This window comes from Aythya fuligula, chromosome 3 (assembly GCF_009819795.1).
Source record: "Aythya fuligula isolate bAytFul2 chromosome 3, bAytFul2.pri, whole genome shotgun sequence".
Lineage (NCBI taxonomy): Eukaryota > Metazoa > Chordata > Aves > Anseriformes > Anatidae > Aythya > Aythya fuligula.
In genome coordinates, this window is record NC_045561.1 from 73,873,656 (window position 1) to 73,893,787 (window position 20,132).

The 20,132-nt window shown below is 37.7% G+C and overlaps 1 protein-coding gene across 1 annotated transcript in view; it reads right to left on the bottom strand.

Annotated features, from left to right (window-relative positions):
- Positions 1–7,303: 7,303 nt before the first annotated feature.
- The window catches only part of FRK (fyn related Src family tyrosine kinase), a 57,081-nt gene continuing 44,252 nt past the window's right edge, over positions 7,304–20,132 (bottom strand). Inside the window, exons 5-8 of the mRNA XM_032184464.1 lie at positions 17,880–18,038; positions 12,850–13,031; positions 10,442–10,607; positions 7,304–7,512 (exon numbers count right to left, since the gene is read on the bottom strand). Coding sequence (XP_032040355.1) covers positions 7,304–7,512; positions 10,442–10,607; positions 12,850–13,031; positions 17,880–18,038 — 716 coding nt within the window. The remainder of the gene's footprint in view (positions 7,513–10,441; positions 10,608–12,849; positions 13,032–17,879; positions 18,039–20,132) is intronic.

The window sequence follows — 20,132 nt, forward strand, 5'->3', positions numbered from 1 at the left end:
TGCTCAGGAGACTATTTATTTAACTTTCATCTTTCTCTTTGGAAACCAAAATACTGAACTTGGATGACTAGGTGATTTAGCCTTGTCATTATCAATTTCTCAAAATTCTCTATACTCAAATGTGCAGAGAATATATCTTCATTGCAGTTCTTGAAACTTGCACTAGCCTACCTGATATATCTCTACCAGCTAGTGAAGGGGTTGCTGTCAGTGTAGGTAAAACAACACATAACTGAGCACGCTGCCCCTGTGATACATTTCTTCAGCTTTCTCTGTGAGATTGGTAATGGATTCTAGTTTGCTACAGCTCTGGTAGTGACACCTGAGTTATCTTGTAATGTAAAGCATGCTGTGTCATACCACCCAGATTGAAATCACACCTTTGACTGAAGCAATGAGCAACCATACAGAAAACAGCAATTTCCTAATTTCAAAAATCCTATTTGAAGCACTGGAACGTTTCTCAGCTGCCTTCATAGCCACAGAAATGTATTCATGTTGAGAGAGTGCAACAGTAAATTTTAATTTTAGAATGACAGAAGTTTAATTTTACTTATAAAATATAAAAGATGATAAAATAATGGGTCAGGTGTTTTTAGACCTAAGAAACAGCACCATTATGATTTAGATATCTGTCATAAGTTAACTCCAAATCAATATTTGACACTTGCACTATATTTAAATTACATTGCTCTAAAGTACATTAAGAATTCAATGTTGGGAATGCAGTTATTCCACAGATCAGGCTAACAAAGGGCCAATATAATAAACAATTTATAACTTTAAGTATGTTTCCTGCAATAATGTTCCAAAATCCATCCTAAATAAATCTTGTATAATATCTCATTATAACTCATAATTTAGCTATATGAAGAATTAAAGAATTAAATTATGGTTATTCTCTAACACACTGGATGTTTTATCTTTGCCCTTAAGAGTTATTTCATGGCATAATTGATTGCTGGAGCCACATATCTTATCTGAAGGATGAATAAGAAAAACTTCACAAAATGATTTTAGAGCTTTGGGAATTGTAAGAGGATGTGATATGTACTTATCAGACCTCCAGAAACCACGAGTATAGAGAAATCTCTTATCACTGTATGAGGCAGGGATTGGCAAACACACTTCTTTTATTAGTATGACAACTGATTAGAGGAAACTCATAGCAACATTGCATGCTCCTGAAGTGGAGTGTGTGTATTCAGGAGTCAGACATGCAATGGTATGACCATGTATCACTGTGGTATCAGGTTGGGGGATACTATCACGCCATCCTGAAGCTGTTTTATCCTAGCACTGACCATATACAGCAATCTGTGAAGTTACTGGGCTATACAGAACTATAGCTACAAGTGTGATGGGAAATGATCTTAGCATAAGAAGCCTTCCAGCTTTTGGCTAATTCTGTAAATTTGCCACTGAAAGTTAGCCTTGCCAAGCTAAATGAAAATGAGCTAGGATGTTCTAGACTAATATTAGCTTCAGTTAGGACTTTTTTTTTTTTTTTAGGACAACTTTTTTTTTTCCTTGGAAGGCCAGAAATATTTTATTAAACTTCAAAATAGAAAGCAAAAATGAAATGCCCATACAGACCTGAAAAGGATAACAGATCCTAAAAGCATTTTTTTTCTCTGAATTTTCTGCTTCTTTCCTCATCTCTTTTAGTTTCCTGACAAATTGTGTTAATTTACCCAATTCCTTTATCTGCTTCTGCTAATATAGTGATGGCAACCTGAAAGGGGCTTGCCTTCTGTTATTAATGCAACCTAAAGTATTGTAAAATCTCTCATAGATCACAGGTAAAGGGCAAAGAAAGTTATACATGCTATAAATATAAATGCTTGCCAAAACAAAACCTTTCACTGCAGAACTTCCAAAGGGAGAATATTGTCTTGTTTGTGAATGCACTCCAATGCACATCAGTGGCATTTCAGAAATCAGAAGTATTGTCCACACCAAAAGGTAGAAAGAACCCAATTAGAAACTGCTGTTTTCAAATGGCCATAGACATTTGATTCCAGCTACCCCAGCTGGCCAGCTGGTTGGAGTACTTGTACACATATCAACAGTGTACAAACACATAATTTAAAGGTTTTGCTGTTACCAGTGATTTTTACAAGACTATAAATTAAGGTAGAGGTCATCTTAAGCCACCGACAGTAATGAAGTTTAATCTCAGTTTTGGTCTCATGTTCAGCCCTCCAGCAATTTCTCTTCCCACCTCCCCTTCTTTCAGGGAAGGCTGCTGTGAAGTTTTTGATGTAGCAACGTGTATTTGAGTGTTTTTCAAATTTTCAAATGTGTATTTTAGTGTTTTCTGTACTTCAGTAAGGAAGGACTGAATTCTTCAGTAAAATGCAGCTGTGAAAATTAAAATGCCAAAGTACCTTTCACTGATTTCCCAGCTTTCTTATACTTGTCATTTGTCATTTCTCATATTGGATTATTTATTTATTTATTTATGGATTTGTCATTCCTGAAAAGCTGGAGACTGGAAGATAACTTACATTGATCTGCTGACAGTAAGTGTGAATAGAATGGAAGTTTTTTTCACTGACCCCAGCTCAGCATTTTGTTCAAGCACAGTTCCTCCAAACAAACTTTTCCAGCAGGTGACTGTGGCAGGAGTCTGTTGCAGGCTGGAGCCTGCATCAGCCCAGATATTGACAGACTGAATGGAAGCCATGCAGCTTTCATAGAGAAATGCCAAACTGTATCTCTTGGAACAAGTTTGCACAACTCCCATATGCATCATTTTTACCTGCTCCAAGGTCCATTCACTACAAATAGGACTCATACTGAACAGTGAGTTACAGTGGCCATGGGAACACTGAGTGGACAGGAGACTGCAAAACTTTTTAAATTAGTAAAATAAAAGCATATAGGACAGCATAAGGAGCAAATCACTTGAATGAGTCATGTGTTTCTTTTCTATTCCATAAAGACTAAGGAGTCCCTAATACTTACAGATCAAAATACAGTTGCGGTGCTCCATAACTTCTTGAAGAATGAAGTATTTAAGAAAAGCGGCAGTTCTTCCTTTCTGGTTGAACATTTTTAAGCTGTCTTTTGTAATATAACATAAAATAATTTAGTTCTCAAAGAATAACTGAATTACATAAATAAAACATTACATAAAAGATGTCTGAGTACAATTTATGTGAAGTGAATTTCTCAAGATCTGGTCTATTGTAGAAAATTCAACTCACCTCTTCTTGATCCTTTTATTCTATCTAAACATAAGAATTTATGTCAGTTCAAAAAATCTATTACTCTTTCTCATAACTGAATCCATTATTTTACCTCCATGATCCATCAAGTAAAAACAAGTGCAATACATAGCTCTAGCAGAACCTTGAACATAAAAGGCTTCAAAAATAGAATAAGTTAAACCCATCTTACTGTGCACTATAACCAGATATGATAACCTTGATGTTTAATTTAAATCAAGTCATAGAAAAGACATCTGACTATAATTGCTATTGGTCATACACATAAATACATGATTATAAAATGGATTGGACTTGGAAAGATATAGTTTTGCGTGTTACATTGCCAGTAACACACTGAACTTTGTGATGGTTTATCACCCTTTGCTACCTTCATCATCCAGTCTTTCCTGGTAATGGATCCACCTGGATGAAAAAATATGGAGAGAAAGAGCTGAAAAAAAAAATGCAGATTACACTGCGTTGATGATTTTTTCTCTTATTTGTTCCCCTGCCATCCCAGGGGTGGTATTACAGCTCAAATTAGAGTGGCAGCTTTTCACTAGTCCAACCAGGGCTGGCTTTAGGTTCAGACAAAATAAGGAAGCAAATGTAAATGCCTGGATTTAAGCCAGAAAGATGAACCAATGGATCTCATGGCAGCATATGTGATTTTTAAGCTTTGCCTCACTTTGTTCATGGCTGGTGACAAAAAGACTCTACAAGACACCACAATTTCTCAGGGCAATGCAGTGGGGAAAAATGATCATCCTGGCCCCACCACCTACCTGACTTTTCTGCCTTTCCTCGATTTCTTCTTCTGCTAAGAAAAGAGGGTTGGCTGGTCACCAGGCACATGCCAGTGAGGTGGAAATTTTGTTTAGGCTTGGAAAACAAAGGTTGGCTGCACTCCTTCACCTACACTATGTCACCTTGGGGAAGCCAAATATGCACATATTGCCTCTAAGCTGAAGACAAAATCAACTAATTTATTTGATGTGGTGTATAGAATGAGACACACCAAAGTGACTCTACCTCCTGCTGTCAGTCAGTGCTGCTGCTTATCTCCCATCCTGGGCCAGCACATACTAGAGGCAGCTGGCAGACCCAAACCCCGTCAATAAGCTAAGGCTGTGGAAGCATGCAGAGAGACAGGAGGAGAGGAAAATGAGCAGGATGTAGCAGCAGGGGAAAATGCCTGCCAGCAGCATCCCAGAATGCCAGGCTTTGTCACCTGGAGGCCACCACATGGGGGTGCCCACTCCTTTCAGCTAAGCAAAGACACATCTTGAGGCCACACTGGGAAGTGTGAGTTTGAAACAACTAATTTTGTTTTATAACATACATTATGAAACACACCCTCAACAAAGAAGTTTGCCTCTCTCCTGGATACTTTTACAACAACAAACAGAAAACAAACAAGCAAGCAATCATCTGGGGTGCTTTATAGGAAAAATGTGGTTTTGGTGCACCATCTCAAGGAGCCTTTCTCTCTCCTCTGACTATAGGAGAAATTAGGGAAACAATCTGTCCAACTTGACTGGATGAACAGCTTTTCTGTTCCCTATATCCTGGTTTAGGCTGCTTCATTGTGCAGGTGCACTTTCCTCAAAATTACTGGTGTTGCTTCAGTGCTACAAGATCCTTTTTACTTCCACTTGAGGGCAGGAGCCAGCACAGTGAAGCCTGGACAAGTCGGTAAAATTTGAAATTCAGAAAATTTTCCTATTTCCCTATTGCTGTTGTAGTTTGTTCGTTTGGTATTATTTTCCTGCCAATTCATCTTTTAAAAAAAAAAAAAAAAAAAAAAAAAAAAAAAAAGGTCTCCATTGAAATGCACTTCTGTCCTTTTCAAGGTTATATTTCTTTCATCTGCTTTTTTTTTTTTTGAATCATGCAAACTCAGCTTTTATTTGCAACATTCTTAATGTTCTCAGTCTGAAAAATCATCTTAGAAATACTGCTTGAATACTGCTTGAACATCAAGATTGCAAGTTTGATGATAAGTTTGAATAACACCATTCCTATTCTGACTACATAACACGTCTCTGTGGGATTTGCTAACCTTACATTGCAACAGTGCTAAACACAGCTCCTGGCCAGAAGAGAGGCGCATGGATTGATGGAGATTTGATAACCATAAATAATATCTCACTGGGGCCAGGAGCCAGTACTTAGCATTAGCCTAGAAACAAACAGGGACAGTATTAAGGCATGAGACTTTGCCTGGGACTCTCCATGCCAATTCTTATCAGTATGGGTTTGGCACAGCCATTTAACCTCTTCTTTCAGAATGGTGATCATTTTCCAAAATCACATGGATGGTATGACAGCTAATTAATTACTGCTGTATTGTGCTTTACAAATATAATTAGTATAAAGACAGCTACAAGGGAGAAACATTGCACACAAAAAATGAAGATGAACAGAGACAGAACACTAAAGAGACTGTAGGTGTAGTCAGACAGAAAGAGGAAAAATAAATAAGGAATATAATTCTGAATAGACAGCACATAAAAGGTATGCTTGAAAGAAAAAAAAAATAATAATATATATATATACTTAATAATAATAATGAAAAGGTATGTTGCCTTCCAAAAGTAGAGGAGGGTAAAAGGAAATTAAAAATTAGAAGCAAGGCACTGAGATGAATGGATCTGATATATCTAAAGAGAAGAAAAGATGATAAAGAAGAGAGGTAATAAAAACCACCCAGCCTTTAAAGTAATGAATCTTTTAATTTATTTATACCTTTTTTGATATTAGAGGAAAATGGTTGAAAACTTACACTGAGCTCATGCTATGTTAACACAGTAGAGCTCTTAATTCCTGGATTATGTTGTTAAATAATTAACTGATGAATCATAAGTAAATAATTGAAGCTTGGTCCTCTAAACCTCACAACTGGAGATAAAACTGTCACAGTTATATTAAATTTTAGCAAAACTGATATTGAAGTTAATTAGAAAATCTGGAAAAAAAAAAAAAAACTTCTAAAATCTGTAGCTGGGAAGACTGCTAGCAGAAGCATCTGGGCCCCATTTCCCCATGGAACAAAATAAAAGGGATCATCAATTATTTAAATCTCCTACATTAAAGTTAAATCTAGAGAAGATGGAAGCATAGATTTCTAGTTCTTCTGTGAAATACCTACACCTGCCCTGAGCCTTGTCCTGTTGGAGAAAGTTATTGATGTGTGCAGAAGGATAAGATGTAGGGGGTCACTCTGAAATGTTAACGTAGTCTTGATTTCTTTTTAATATATCCAGAATTCCTAAACTTTAAGATCTTTTTAAGAACTTTTAAATTCTCCAGAAATCCTAAACTTTAAGAGCTATGAAACCAGTCCTTATACTTCAATAAATAATGATAGATCATAGGTTTCAAGACACTATTTAACATTCAAAACAAACAGCTTCAGGAATCTAATAATGATTGTGTTTATTCTTGTAAAAGAGGAACTGTATACAAACTAGAAAAGATCAATCCTGCATCTATAGAACAAAATAATTCCTTTCCCCCCATGAACTTCTGTGTTGCCTTTTTTTTTTTTTTCAATACAGCAAAAGCATGTGTACTTTGGGTTTAAGCAAGGCAATTAATCTGGATTCTGCTGTTATCATGTTAATGGGATTTTTATTATTATTTTTTTCTGTAAGAGAACTCTTAAAGCACAGATCCTGCTGTGCAGAGTGATCAAACTCCTCTACAAGCACAAACTGGTATTGTTCAAAAATCTAAGGAAAAGAAAATAATTATTCCCATAAAGAAATTATGAAATGCTGTAATGCTACTGTGCAAGATTATTTTTTTTTTCATTCTTGTGATCTGATATTTAAAAAATAAATAGAAGCCAGTTTGTATTTGAGAAGCCCCCACCCTTTCAGCTTCCTGATGCTTCATCTTGCAAAACACTTGCCAGCAGCAAAAACTTGAAGTGTCTTTGAGTGCCAGCATTGGCGTGACAGTGTAGCAGCCCTCCTTGTCTTCACCTCATAATGTCTCGCTTCATATCTGGGCTTAAATTAATTTCACAGCCACCCCTTCAGTCACATTCACACACTTTTCCACCTCAGCCCCCATCTTGGGGTTCACTTGGCGTTGTCACAGTTGTTGGCACTGATGTCATTCTCTATGAAGCTCTCCAGCTGCCAGCACAAGACCTGGAAGGTGGGCCTCTCACTGGCCTCCTGGCTCCAGCACTGCATCATCATCTCATAGATGGACTGTGGGCAGCACCTGGGCTTAGGCAGTCTGTACCCCGTGTCCAGCATCTGGATCACCTGGTGTCCTGTCAGGCCTGTTAATGGTTCAAGGAAGAAAGAATTCATCAGACTTCCAGGGTCTGCATAGGCACATGTGACGCCACATGTCCCTGACTCCTACCTAGATGACAAAAGGGTGTGCTTTCTCCAAGTGCAGCCATGCTAAGGGCAGAGATGGGAGTGGGAAGGCCCCATTCCATAGAAAAAGAACACAGAAACCACTGGAGGTGCCCAGATCAGCAGCTGAAAAGTACCTCCAGTACTTCCCAGGCCCCTTACCCTGACTGTTCTGATGCAAGGCATTTAAAATGGGTTTGTCGTGGTGGGAGGCTTCTCCTCCGCCACCTGTCCTTTGCTTAAATTATTTTGACATCTACTTCACTTAAGCTAAATCTAAGTCACTCTGCACTCAGCAGCTCCAAAACCTCCCAAGAAAATCTAACCTGCTTTTGAATTTTCCTTGCATTTGGAAAGTTTTCAATAACATCAGCCCTAATTTTCCTCTGGTGCAGTTATCTTGTGGCATCCTGCTCTGTCACCATGGGTCATGAAGAAGAAGCAATTCCCTTATCTTTATTGTACCTTTTATGTATTAAGGCTATTGTCCAATTCCCTTTCAATTTTCTACTCTTTAAACTAAATCCTCAGTTGTATAATCTTTATTTCTTTTTCTTAGATCTCTGAATGATGTTTCCTTTGTACATTACCCATTGCCACAATGGTTCAACATAACCTTATCTCTTAACTGATTACAGAGGACATACTCCTGAAAGTAATATCAAGAAAGCAAATAACCATGGCAAAAGGACATTTTCTTCTGTAAAGTTAAAGGTAAACTACGCCTTTGCCAATGTATAATGCTATGTATTTATTCAGACAATACCAAAAATCATGGTGCTTCTACTTGAATAATTTATGTATGTGTGTTTACATATGCACACATATACAGTTCGTGTAAGAACAATTTGAGGATTTGGAGCGTGTTTTGTTCTGTTTTGTTTTGTTTTGTTTTTTCCTAAAGTGCTTTCACAGGATGGGAAGATGGAAATTAAAAAGCAAAACCAACTTTTCCTTTTACAGTAAATACCAGTTTTGAACCCCATTAAATGTAATTTATGGTAAATGCACCAGCCCTCAGGCCTGTTGGGATGCAACATAACTTTTTTTTGGTTCAGTCCTGCCCTAGTGTTCTCCTCACTAGCACAAAATGAATCACAGTCAGGCATTTCATTGATATCTGTTGTTACTGGAGCCACAGCTCTTGAGCACTTCTCAGAGTGCTAGGTATATTGGCTCTTCTCATACCATTAAATGTACTTATGTGGTTGGTGAAATTTTATTCCTAATACTTGTGATCCTTCTCTTTATGAAATCATTCCACTGTGTAGTCAAATATGAAGGAATGTGGGAAAATCACCCTTATTCATTTTTTGGATGGCTTCTTCCTGAAGTACCTATGCAGTATTTCATCAATGATAGCACATTCTTTTATGTGATATCCACACAAAAGAAAGGAAAAACAAGACAGCAGGCAGGTGAGAGAATGAGACCACACCTTGAATATTATGTTCAGTTTTGGGCCCCTCACTGCAAGAAGGACATTGAGGCCCTGGAGCAGTGTCCAGAGAAGGGCTACGATGCTGGTGAAGGGTCTCGAACACAATTCCTATGAGGAGTGGCTGAGTAAATGGGTTGTTTATTCTGGAGAAGAGGACACTAAGGGGAGACCTTATTGTTCTCTAGAACTACCTGAAAGGAAGGTGTGGGGAGCTGGGGGTCTGCCTCTTCCTGCAGATAGCTTGCAACAGGACAAGAGGGAATAGCCTCAAGTTGTGTCATGGGAGGTTGGGGTTGGAAATTAGGAGAAATTTCATCTCAGAAAGAGTGGTCAGGCATTGGGATGGGTTGCCCAGGAAAGTGGTGGCATCACTGCCCTGGGGGCATTTAAGGAAAGTTTGGACCTGGTGCTTAGGAACATGGTTTAGTAGGTAATATTGGTAGTACAGGGATGGTTGGACCAGATGATCTTGGAGGCCTTTTCCAACCTTAATGATTCTATGATCCTATAAAAAGCCTTTCTCTTTTCCACATTCTAGCAATTGGCATCTTTGATCCGGTGCTGGAGGGAAATAAACATTTGGCTTCTGTGTATGTGAAATGTAGGTTGACTCCAGCAAGAGAAATCTTGAATGGCTGTTGATCACAGCCTTTGGAAAGCTTCCAGGGAGCCTGGGGCAGCCAGAAGGTCTGACCCACTAAATGGGTATCATCTGAACAGCTACCTTTCTGTATTTACAGTTCTAACCCTTTAACATGCCTGTGGTACAGGCATTAAGCTTTTTAATGTGTCCTGGCTTCAGGTAGGATAGAGTTAATTTTCCTCCTAGTAGCTGCTATGGTGCTGTGTTTAGGATTTAGGATGAGAATAATATTGATAACACTCCGATTTAAAATTGTTGCAGAGCAGTGTTTACATTAAGCCAAGGACTTTTCAGCTTTTTGCTTTGACCTGCCAGAGGGCAGGCTAGGGTTGCAGTGGGAGCTGAGAGGGGACATACTCAGGACAGCTGACCCAAACTGGCCAAAGTGATATTCCATACTATCTAATGTCTTGCTGAAGAATAAATATGGGGGAGCTGACCGGGATGGGGGGACTGGCTGCTTGGGTATAGGCTGAGCATCGGTCAGTGGGTGGTGAACAATTGCATTGTGCATCACTTGTTTTGTACATATTATTATTATTATTGTTTATTATCCTTTCTTTTCTGTCTTAATAAACTGTCTCTATCTCAACCCACAGGCTTTCATTTCTTTCTGATTCTCTTACCCATCCCAGAGATGGAGGGTGGAGGGTGAGCAAATGGCTTCATGCTGCTTAGTTGCCTGCCATGTTAAACCACAACAATACATCATTCTAAAAGCAAGAAAACAACTAGAAATCATTCCTTAGGTAAAAATGCTTACCAGCATATGGCACCTTTCCGTAAGTCATTATTTCAAAGAGAAGTATTCCAAAAGACCACACATCTGACTTAATGCTGAATTTGTTGTGGCAGATTGCCTCAGGGGCTGTCCACTTCACTGGAAGTTTTGTTTCAGGCCTGGTTTCACATATATTTCCATTTTCTACCTGTCAACAGTAAAACAAAGTCTGATTTAGGATTGTTTTTAGCAAAGCACTTAAGCACCTGACCGAGCTAAGCTTGTGCTTAAATTTATCAAACGCTTGCCTTTCATGGTATTAAAGCATGCACTTACTGAAGTCTTTTGTTGAAGTGGGCTTTACAGTTGAGAAGTGCTACTGTTCATTGGAGGCCTTTCCAAAGCATTTATCATTTCAAGTGAGCACACAGAGTTGGAGTGGCTTGTGATTAATTATGACCTGCTACTGTGAGCTCTGAATCTGGTGTGCAGGATCTCAAAAATCTGTCAGAAGTGGCACTGTAAGCATCCTGCTGACACTAGAGACCAAATGCCTCCAAGTCTGGTCTTCAGTAAATAGAGAAGGAAAGAGCTAGAGCTAATGAATTCAGAACCTTTGGTCTATGATTTATTGTAACGTTGAAGGGCCATTAACTTTTATAACAATCGCTTAAGAAGGTTTCAGGACTGAAGAACAAACTCCAAGTGATTCAAATTAACATTAGCTTACAGTGGCTGCAATTAATTCATGTGAAGTGAAGATGAAATACTTATAGGAAAAGAAAAATTATTTGCTTGCAAATTTGAGTTAATTTTCCTTACCCATAGAAACGTTTCCTTAAAGTTTTATAGCATGGACACCTAAACTTTGTGAACACTTATTCTCTCTTTAATTCCTACTTGTGGTTTAGTGTACATCACCCACACCCATGCCTTGGTCAGATTTTCTCTTGCAAATTCAGGCATATGTATACAAGAATTTCTGTTGTTTTTGTTTGTTTGTTTGTTTGTTTTTACTTTAGAATGTATCTTTTTCAGCTGTAATGTCCTAAAGCTTTGAACTATTGGTTCAAATGTCTTGTATCTACATATCTACAATGTCTTGTATCTACACGTTGATATAATTGGCATTTTGACCATAATACTCATCTCTAGAAGCAAGAAATGATTTGATTATGCTAGTTAACATTCTGTATTTCACTTCTCTCACTTGAGATCCTCATTTGGGATCTTTGCATGTGATCGTGCTAGTATTTTGACTCAAGAGACAGAATATTCCTAAGAAAGTCTGCAAAAATGACTCTATAACAGAATATTTTAGTGAAGTTAAATTTTAACAAGCAATGTCAACAGCTGTAAATGATTACCCTTTTTAGTGAGAACAAAGGAGAAATACATATTATAAGCAATCTTCATTTAAAGACATATTTTTCTTGTTAAAGATGTGCAATCTGATCTTATATATAACTAGAAGAATTAAAATTAAGCAAAAAGCACTTTCAAAGCCCCTTGATACCATTGTCAAGCCATTATTTTACAGTTCAGTATATGTAATAAATCCAACTCTGTTATGAACTTCAATATAATGCTTGAATTAAAAAGAAAAAGTAAATGAGAAGCAGAGGGCTTTCTTCTCTGTTTTTCTTTCTCATAAAAGCATAAATCAATAAAAGCAATAGTAAGACCTCAGAAATCATGGGCTACATTTTGAATCCATAAAATATGTCAAATCAAGTCTTTCCAACTCTGTTCAGATCCTTTTCAGAGGTAAGAAATTTCTAATCCACAACTCTTTCCTAGGGTGATACTGGTCAGCATTACTTGGTTTTCCATACTTTCCAAGGGTAGAGATGAAAAAAAAAAAAAAAAAAAAAAAAGAGAAAGAGAGAGAGAGAGAGAGAAAGAGAGTGCAATGGCAATGAACGTAAAGCTGCATCAGATCCAAATGTCTGAGAGTTCTCTTTATGAACTCCACAGTCAGTGGTGCAGAGGAATAGGTAGCAATTTTATGATTGCTACCTATACTCCCAAGCATCACAGAGACAAAGCAGAAGTAAAAAAGGAGAAAATAGCTGTGAATGCATTTTTATCTGCTTTTTCTTACAGGCCTGGGAATGTAATTCCTGCAATTTCTCTTCATGTGCTAGACACTAGTCTTGTGGATAAAGGCTGCAAAGCAAGGGTTTCCTTCCTTGGTGGCTGAGTGGGAAGCAATCTTCCCACCAGGCAGCCATCTTCAGACTGACACAAAGGCACAGGCCAGCTTCTAACCTTACATGTGATAACACAAGTAGTGGGTACAAGAAAATGCATTAAGGATCCTTTTCTCTCTGGACTTGCTTTTTTGCCTGAACACAATAATTTAGAGGTTACAGGACATACCTTAGTTGATGTCTTCTTCCTTTTCCCCTAGAGCTGAATTAGAGCCAATTTACTTTTTCACAACCCACCTTAAAAACTCTTGCAAGTCCAAAATCCGCCACTTTGTAAACACCGTGTTCACCAACAAGAACGTTTCTTGCTGCCAAATCTCGATGGATATAGTTCTGGGTTTCAAGGTAGGCCATCCCAGAAGCCACCTGAGCAGCCATGTCTACTTGTTGTTTCAAGAGGATTTTGGAGCCTGCATCTTCTATTTAAAAAGACAAAAGTAATACAATATTTGTGGTATTCAAATATAAATAAGAGTTAACTGATTCATACAGCTAACACAAATCAAGGCAACCATGCAATGCAATGATGTAACAGACCAAACAAATGTCAGAGGTTAGTGAACAGCACTACTTTAAGTCACAGAGCTTGTTTCATGATAACCAAGTGACAATGACTGCCCCATCTTGTTGAAAACAGTAGGTGCCAAATACAGCAGTTGTTCTAGGTCTAGAAGGATCTGGTGACATATTCTAAAGAAAAAGACATTTATCTATTTAGCAATGCAGATATTTGCCTTTCTGAAAAGTGTATAACCCATCCCAAAATGCAAGTAAGAGTTAACGTCAGCACTCACTGGGTGTAGCCAAAGATGACTAAAGAGGGAAAAGGACAAAATTAGCCCTGCTGCCTGTTCTCTGGTGATTCTTACTAGCAAATACACCATCTGCTGTCAAGTGTAACTCTCATTTTCATTTTACAGTCCACTTGACTGCTTCACGCTGTTATCTCTGTTGCTGCTTTTCTACACAAGGACTCCTCGAGCTGCTTTCAAGCTGCCTGCTTCTCTTGTAGAAGTTTCTGAAGTTTATGCCACTCCCACCACAGTAAGATCATCAAGTTCCAGAAATAGAGATTTGCGGTCAAAGTTTGGCTGTTAAAATAAAGTAGCAAAATAACTTTGCATAGAACAGCTTGCCTCTACAAATGAAGAAAAAGCCTCAGGGCCATGAAAAACTGCAGCCATAAATAGTAAGACAGGTACCAATAATATGTTACTGGGTATGACACACTGGAATTCAAATCCAGGGACTTTATGGCATTTTGAGGACAGATAAACTCAGCATAGAATTTATACCCCAAGGTAATCTAGGTAAACCAAATCAGTGTTATATTCAGGCATTGACACCCAAAGTCTGCAGCACTGAAACATATTTCGATGTCTGTAGCATCTAATATTCAGAATGACTTCAAATTTCTGTTTCAGAATCTTAACAATATCAAAAAGCTAAGTGTTTGTTGCTTCATGTATTGGCAGTTCTTTCTCATTGAGGATGGTGTCTTGTCTTCCTTACTGCCTCTGAGTTAAATAAAACATTTTAGGCTGGCAGTTTTCTGTCACTTATTTTGAATTGATTCACAGTGAAAGTGTCTTGGCATTGTTTTGAATAGCTTCCTCCAGTTCTGGCATTTTATCTGACCTACCTTTGCAGTCACCCCTTACGGTAAGTGTGAAATTCCATTGTTTACTAATCTATGCTGCACTTTCCTCGTCTTGAATTTTATGCTCATCTAGATGTTCTGAGATGAATAGGTAAAAGAAATGAATTTTAAATGTTTATATTTGCTCTGTATATGTATTGTCCTACTTTCTTTTTGAGGCTAAACTCATTGGCATGATAATCTACTGCTGAGATTATTTACTTTTATTGTTGACTCAGAAATTCTTTTCCTCTCTCACACATATGTTTAATAGCTGCCTTGACCTTTAGAAAAGAGAGAGAAAAATCAGTCTATGTGAAAATCTATTGCTTAACCGTCAAGAAAATCCATCATCAGGCCACAGAATAATATAGCACTCAGAAGTTTTGCAGTTCTGATAACTGGCAGACATCAACATTTACTATTCATCTTACTGGACAAAAATAAATCCACAAATGAAGCTTATGCTGTATTTAATCAGGAAATAACTAAAGATGTACAGGTACTTGCATAGGTACCTGGGTTTTGGAAACTAGCTTTTGTGACTCAGTTTAAAAACCTTCTCTTTGTGTTCCCTTTCACACTGCTCCTTCACCTGCAGACTGCGAACTACCTCCTTGTTAATGCAAAGACACAGATGGACTTAGGCATGGGTTTGTCCTTTCTCTGTCAATGCTCCAGGCTGGCCTGATGCAAGCTTGCTCCAATTGACAGAACACAGCAATGTCACAGCAGAAAGGATGACTCCTCATGTGTAATGAACTATGTAAGTGCAGAATAGGAGTCAGAGCTGCTAAATCCTTCTTGTGCTTTATTCCTTCTAGGACATACAGGTGCACCATGTTAAAGGAGAGGGACAAGATCCACCTCTATAAGTTGCAGCAGAGGCTGACCTACCACCTTTAGCATGTGGGCTGATGGAAGGGGGGAGGCCACAACTGATCTCACTGTTTATGTACAGCTACAGAGGTTTCCAGAACAGAGCCAGCTCCCATCTGTCTAAACCAGAGCTGGGTAGAAGAGTTTCCAGCTGCAGTATATGGGCATGCATGTGTGTTACTTTTTTTGAAAAGTGTTATAAAGGAAGAAAAACTACAACAACAAAAAACAAAGTTAATATAACTTCCACATCCAAACCAGGCACTACTTGTGAATTTACAAAACTTCCCCATGGCTTATTCTTTATCCTATAAAGAAAATGTAGCATTTTCATGCCCTTTCCTAGTAATATTTTTTGACATGACTATCCCCCATATATGAAAAATTTATTAGAGGAAATATCAAAGACAGCTCAGGGTCTGCACCCTGTTCTAAGCAATCAATCACAATATCTCATTTAGGAAATATGAGCAAATATTCTCATCAACAGAATCTGACAATGAATAAATAAATACACAGCACTTTCACCAGTTGAGAGCATTTCCTTGGAAATAATTCACCAAATGTCCAGACTGCGTCTCTGTTAGAAAAAGCCCAAGGTCTATCAGACATGCATGATAAAGGTATTCATATGTTTACGATGATTTCATTCACATCCAATAACAAAAAAAAAAGTTTTCAGTTACATTTTTGTCATACTGGTGGAAGCTCAGTAACTCTGAATAGCAGTGTTTATCAAGAAGTATCCCAAAGTACATTCATAGGGTATACAAGGACTTCATGTACCCATCACAAGTCAGTTGCTGTCATTATGGTGAAATGTGATAGTCACCACACATAAAATATTAGGGCTTCTTAAAACTGAAAACATGTACCAAAAATTTCCAGAATTGGAATTTAACTGAGGAATGTTCTCCAGACTTTTCCTCTCTTCCAGTTTGCCATTTTTACTCATAACATACACAGAAACACCAGCTTTTTAAAAATGTTTTCTTGGTTCTTGAAGTAGCTGAGTGTCAAGAATGCTTATTAAGAGTTATGCACTGACCTCCAACTGATAAAGATCACTTTCAGACAGAGAGCTCTACTTGAGCTTCAAATCTGTTTTCTTACTACTGTCACTGGTGGCAATAACTTCTCTGACCAATATCTATCGAAGCAGGTGAATCTCTGCCTCCACCTCCTAGTTCTGCTTATTGCCCTGTGCATAGGCCATCAGAAAAGGGAAGATACCAGCAGGTTTCCATTGGCCATTTTTACAGTTTTGATAGCCGCCTGGAGACCAACTGACTTTGCATAGTCTCTTATGCAAGGCTGCAGGAATTAGTGCACAAATCAGGCTGTATACATGCAATGCCTACAAGGGCAGCTGCTGTGCATATGCTGGCAACTGATCTAAACATGGGCTGCAGCGCTGATATGTCCTGGACATATTGTACTCCGTGTACAAAGGGAGGACAATTTTCACCTGTGCAATAGCTGTGATTCATCCTGGCTTTCTCAGAGCTATTTCTCTTATGCAATAAATGTTTTCATGCACAGCAATCATTTTCTGATGTGCCAGGCTCTTTCAGTCAGATAAGCAGCAATCTGCACATAAAGGCACCAAAGATGAGAATTTAAAGGAAATTTGTGCCTCACAGCTTCTGACTACTAGCACTTAGTAATGCATGCAAACATGTAGATGACCTGGCACAACTTCCTTGCAGCCCCTCTGGGGGCTTCCTAACTGGGTCATCCCTCTACTAGAGACTTCTTCAGCTGAAAATGTCCCTGGACTGAGCCTCACTTAAGAAACAGTTCCATAGAGAGGATGGGGAAAGAAATGTATCGCTTTAAATTCTGTCTTCAATACTGCACAGGTCTTTGCCTTATGGGCAGGAGGCAGAAGACATTTACTGAGATCTTTAAGATCTGTCTGAAGTGTCTGGTTAGGCCTTGGAATGGGTTGCCCAGGGAGCTGGTGGAATCACTGTTCCTGAAGGTGTTTAAGAAAAGGTTGTATGTGGTGCTTAGGGATATGGTTTAGTGGGTGATATTGGTGGTAGGGGGATGATTGGACTAGATGATCTTGGAGGTCTTTTCCAACCCTAACAATTCTATGATTCTAAGAGAACATCACAACCTTAGAGACATCGGTATATCAGTCATATCCTAAACTGAAAATGAGGAACAGCACTAGAACCAGGCATTTCTCAATAGCTGAGTTGAATTTACAGAGCAATCATTACGCTAATTTTTCCAGGCTGTACAACTTTGTCTTTAATTATTATTTTTCTTCAGAAGAGCACTTTGAAGTGCTGCTGAGATAAAAGACCTGGTGCAACAGGCAAGGGACACATTCACAGTGAAAGGCTATCCTTGCCTGATAATAGATTTTAAAACTATTAAGTACATGTTGTGGAAATGCCTCTGTTTTGTGTCAAATATGATGACTTGTCCTCTGGTATGCTTATCTTTTTATTCTGTTGGTGTACATTCCCATCTAGTCATAGAACTGGTGGAAAAATATGTGTCATCATAAGGCAGGAACAAAACTCTAAATGTGATTCTTTCCTGCTTCTCAGATACCTTGGCATGTCAAATTTGTTCATAAACATCTTTCTTTCCTCTTTCTCATCCCCAAATACAACAAATAAAACATCTTTCATATTAAACCAAGTGTTTTAATTCTTTCTTTTATATTAGTATATTTACTAAACTGAAAGCTGTGGCACCCCTTGAAATGAGTTTCTAGTTGTATGCTTACTTTGAAGGTATTCTAGAAGACTTCCATATTTCATAAGCTCTGTAATAATATAAATTGGGTCCTCCAAGGTACAAACAGCATAAAGCTGTATAAGCTTTGGATGTCTCAAGTTCTTCATTATTTGTGCTTCCCTCAGAAAGTCTTTTGGGTCCATTGAACCTGAAACAACAACATATAACAAAACATAAGCTAAGGTTATTAAAGACCTTTCTACCAGCCTGGCAGTCTTAAGGCAATAACTGAGATTGTTTTCTGTCTCTCAAAGCACATTAGCATCTCAAATCTTCACAGTTCCCAGAGAAAACAGGCAGAGCAGATGAAATAAACAGTTAATGAGTGAAATATGCCAGTTGCACAGGGACAGAGAACATATGTGTTCCAGCCCCCAGGAATATAAAGGCTAAGATTAACCTCCCACAGGCCTCTCCTAGACAGAAGAAAAAAAAAAAAAAAAAAAAAAAAAAAAGTGAGGCTAGAATGTAAACTGATATAATTTAAGCAAATAATTATGTTGCAACTTGTTAACAAAATACCCGGAAACTGAGGTAATAGTATCTAGATAATGAACATAGAATTTCTTACAAAAATAGTGCTACAATAAGACTATGTTGCACTATCATTATCAGCTTCAACAATCAAAACCTGAAAGCATTGAAAACACTTTAGTATATAAGGAATTGATATGTGTATTTTATATACATAAATGCAAACAACTATTTATAATGTTTACATAATATATACATATAAATAAATACATATAATCTCAGAGAGAATATGCAATAGTAATTTTATACCACCTTAAATGTGTAAGTATCTTAACAGTTAATAATCCCAAATTTTTACTCATTACATAAGAACTATCATCTCTAGTTCTATTCATATACATGGTGAGTCAATGTGTAAGTCAAACTAAGTAAAAAAAAATGTAGAAATGGCACAGGGAGTGAAAGTCAGTGGCAAAGTTAGGATTAGAGCTCATACTTTCTGAATAGGGCATTGATTAGGAAAAGAAAACATGCACAAATGATGAAATTTTTTCAATGTGCATGATCCAATAGTGATCAGATATTCTCAGAGGTTTGAGGATGATGGCAAATAACATGGATTTCACAATACTCTTAAAAACGAATGTGAAATTATCCAACTACTCAAATATTTCCTTCTTCTTAAATCAAAATATTTTCATTAAGAAAATATTACAGTGAGGTTTTTGAAAAAAACTATTCAAGCCTAATCTGTTCTATGCCATGTTTAAAAACAGCCTCTTTTCTTAGTGTAAGCAGAATGAGTCATTTGAGAAATCAAGCCTGCAAGTGTAAGAGTCTTTATTTTATTTTCTTTAATATTAGGTAACAGACAAGGTTCATTTGGGATCTTGGCTCTGCTCCTAACATGTATGTTTAAATGGAGTGAAATGCTGTGAGCATGCTAAATGCCTCAGCAATAAAACTCCACCAGAAAATCTGTTCTACAGAATGAACTGGTAAATCAGCCCGGACCACTTCACCCAACACCTTGAATGCTACCACCTAAGCAGTGCTCCAACCTATTTCCCAAAACATAAAAATAATGTGTGGTTTTACATCCTTGCATCAATGCAATAGAAATGACTGAAAAATGTTGCTGATAGACATTGTGAAAAAAGCCACTTGATACTGCAACCTCTGAGAGCAGAGACAGGTGCTCATACTGGTGTTCTAACACTTTGCTTGGCAATTCCACAGGGTCCAATTTGGCAATATTTTATAGGATGCCATTAGGAGGGGTGGTGAAAGGCAATGGATTTCTATGCCATCAATAAATGGATAGCAGCCAATAATGCATCTCCTTAACTGGTACAGTCTATACCCATTTCTTTTTGTCACTGTCAGAGGAAAGTGGGGAACTGGACAAAAAGCAGATGACTCATAGATGGTCTTGATAGAGCAGAAATGATGAGACTTGGAAGAAAAAAAAATAAATATCTGTAATGATAACTTTACGTCCTTTTCCTATTTAAAGTAACAAAATCTTTACAGTTTTATCTGAACTTTCCACATATTCTTCTTTTCTAACAGTCAAAAAAACAAAAACAAAAACAACAAAAAACATACACCAAAAAAAAAAACCCTACAGTTATCTTTATAGGGTTTGGGCTTACTTTGATACTGATTTAATACTGCGGTCCATTTGCTTACTATTTTCAAGATTTGTTGTGGAAATCACCCTGACATCTAAAGAGAACCTGAGGTATTGTTCTTCTAAAGGTAAATG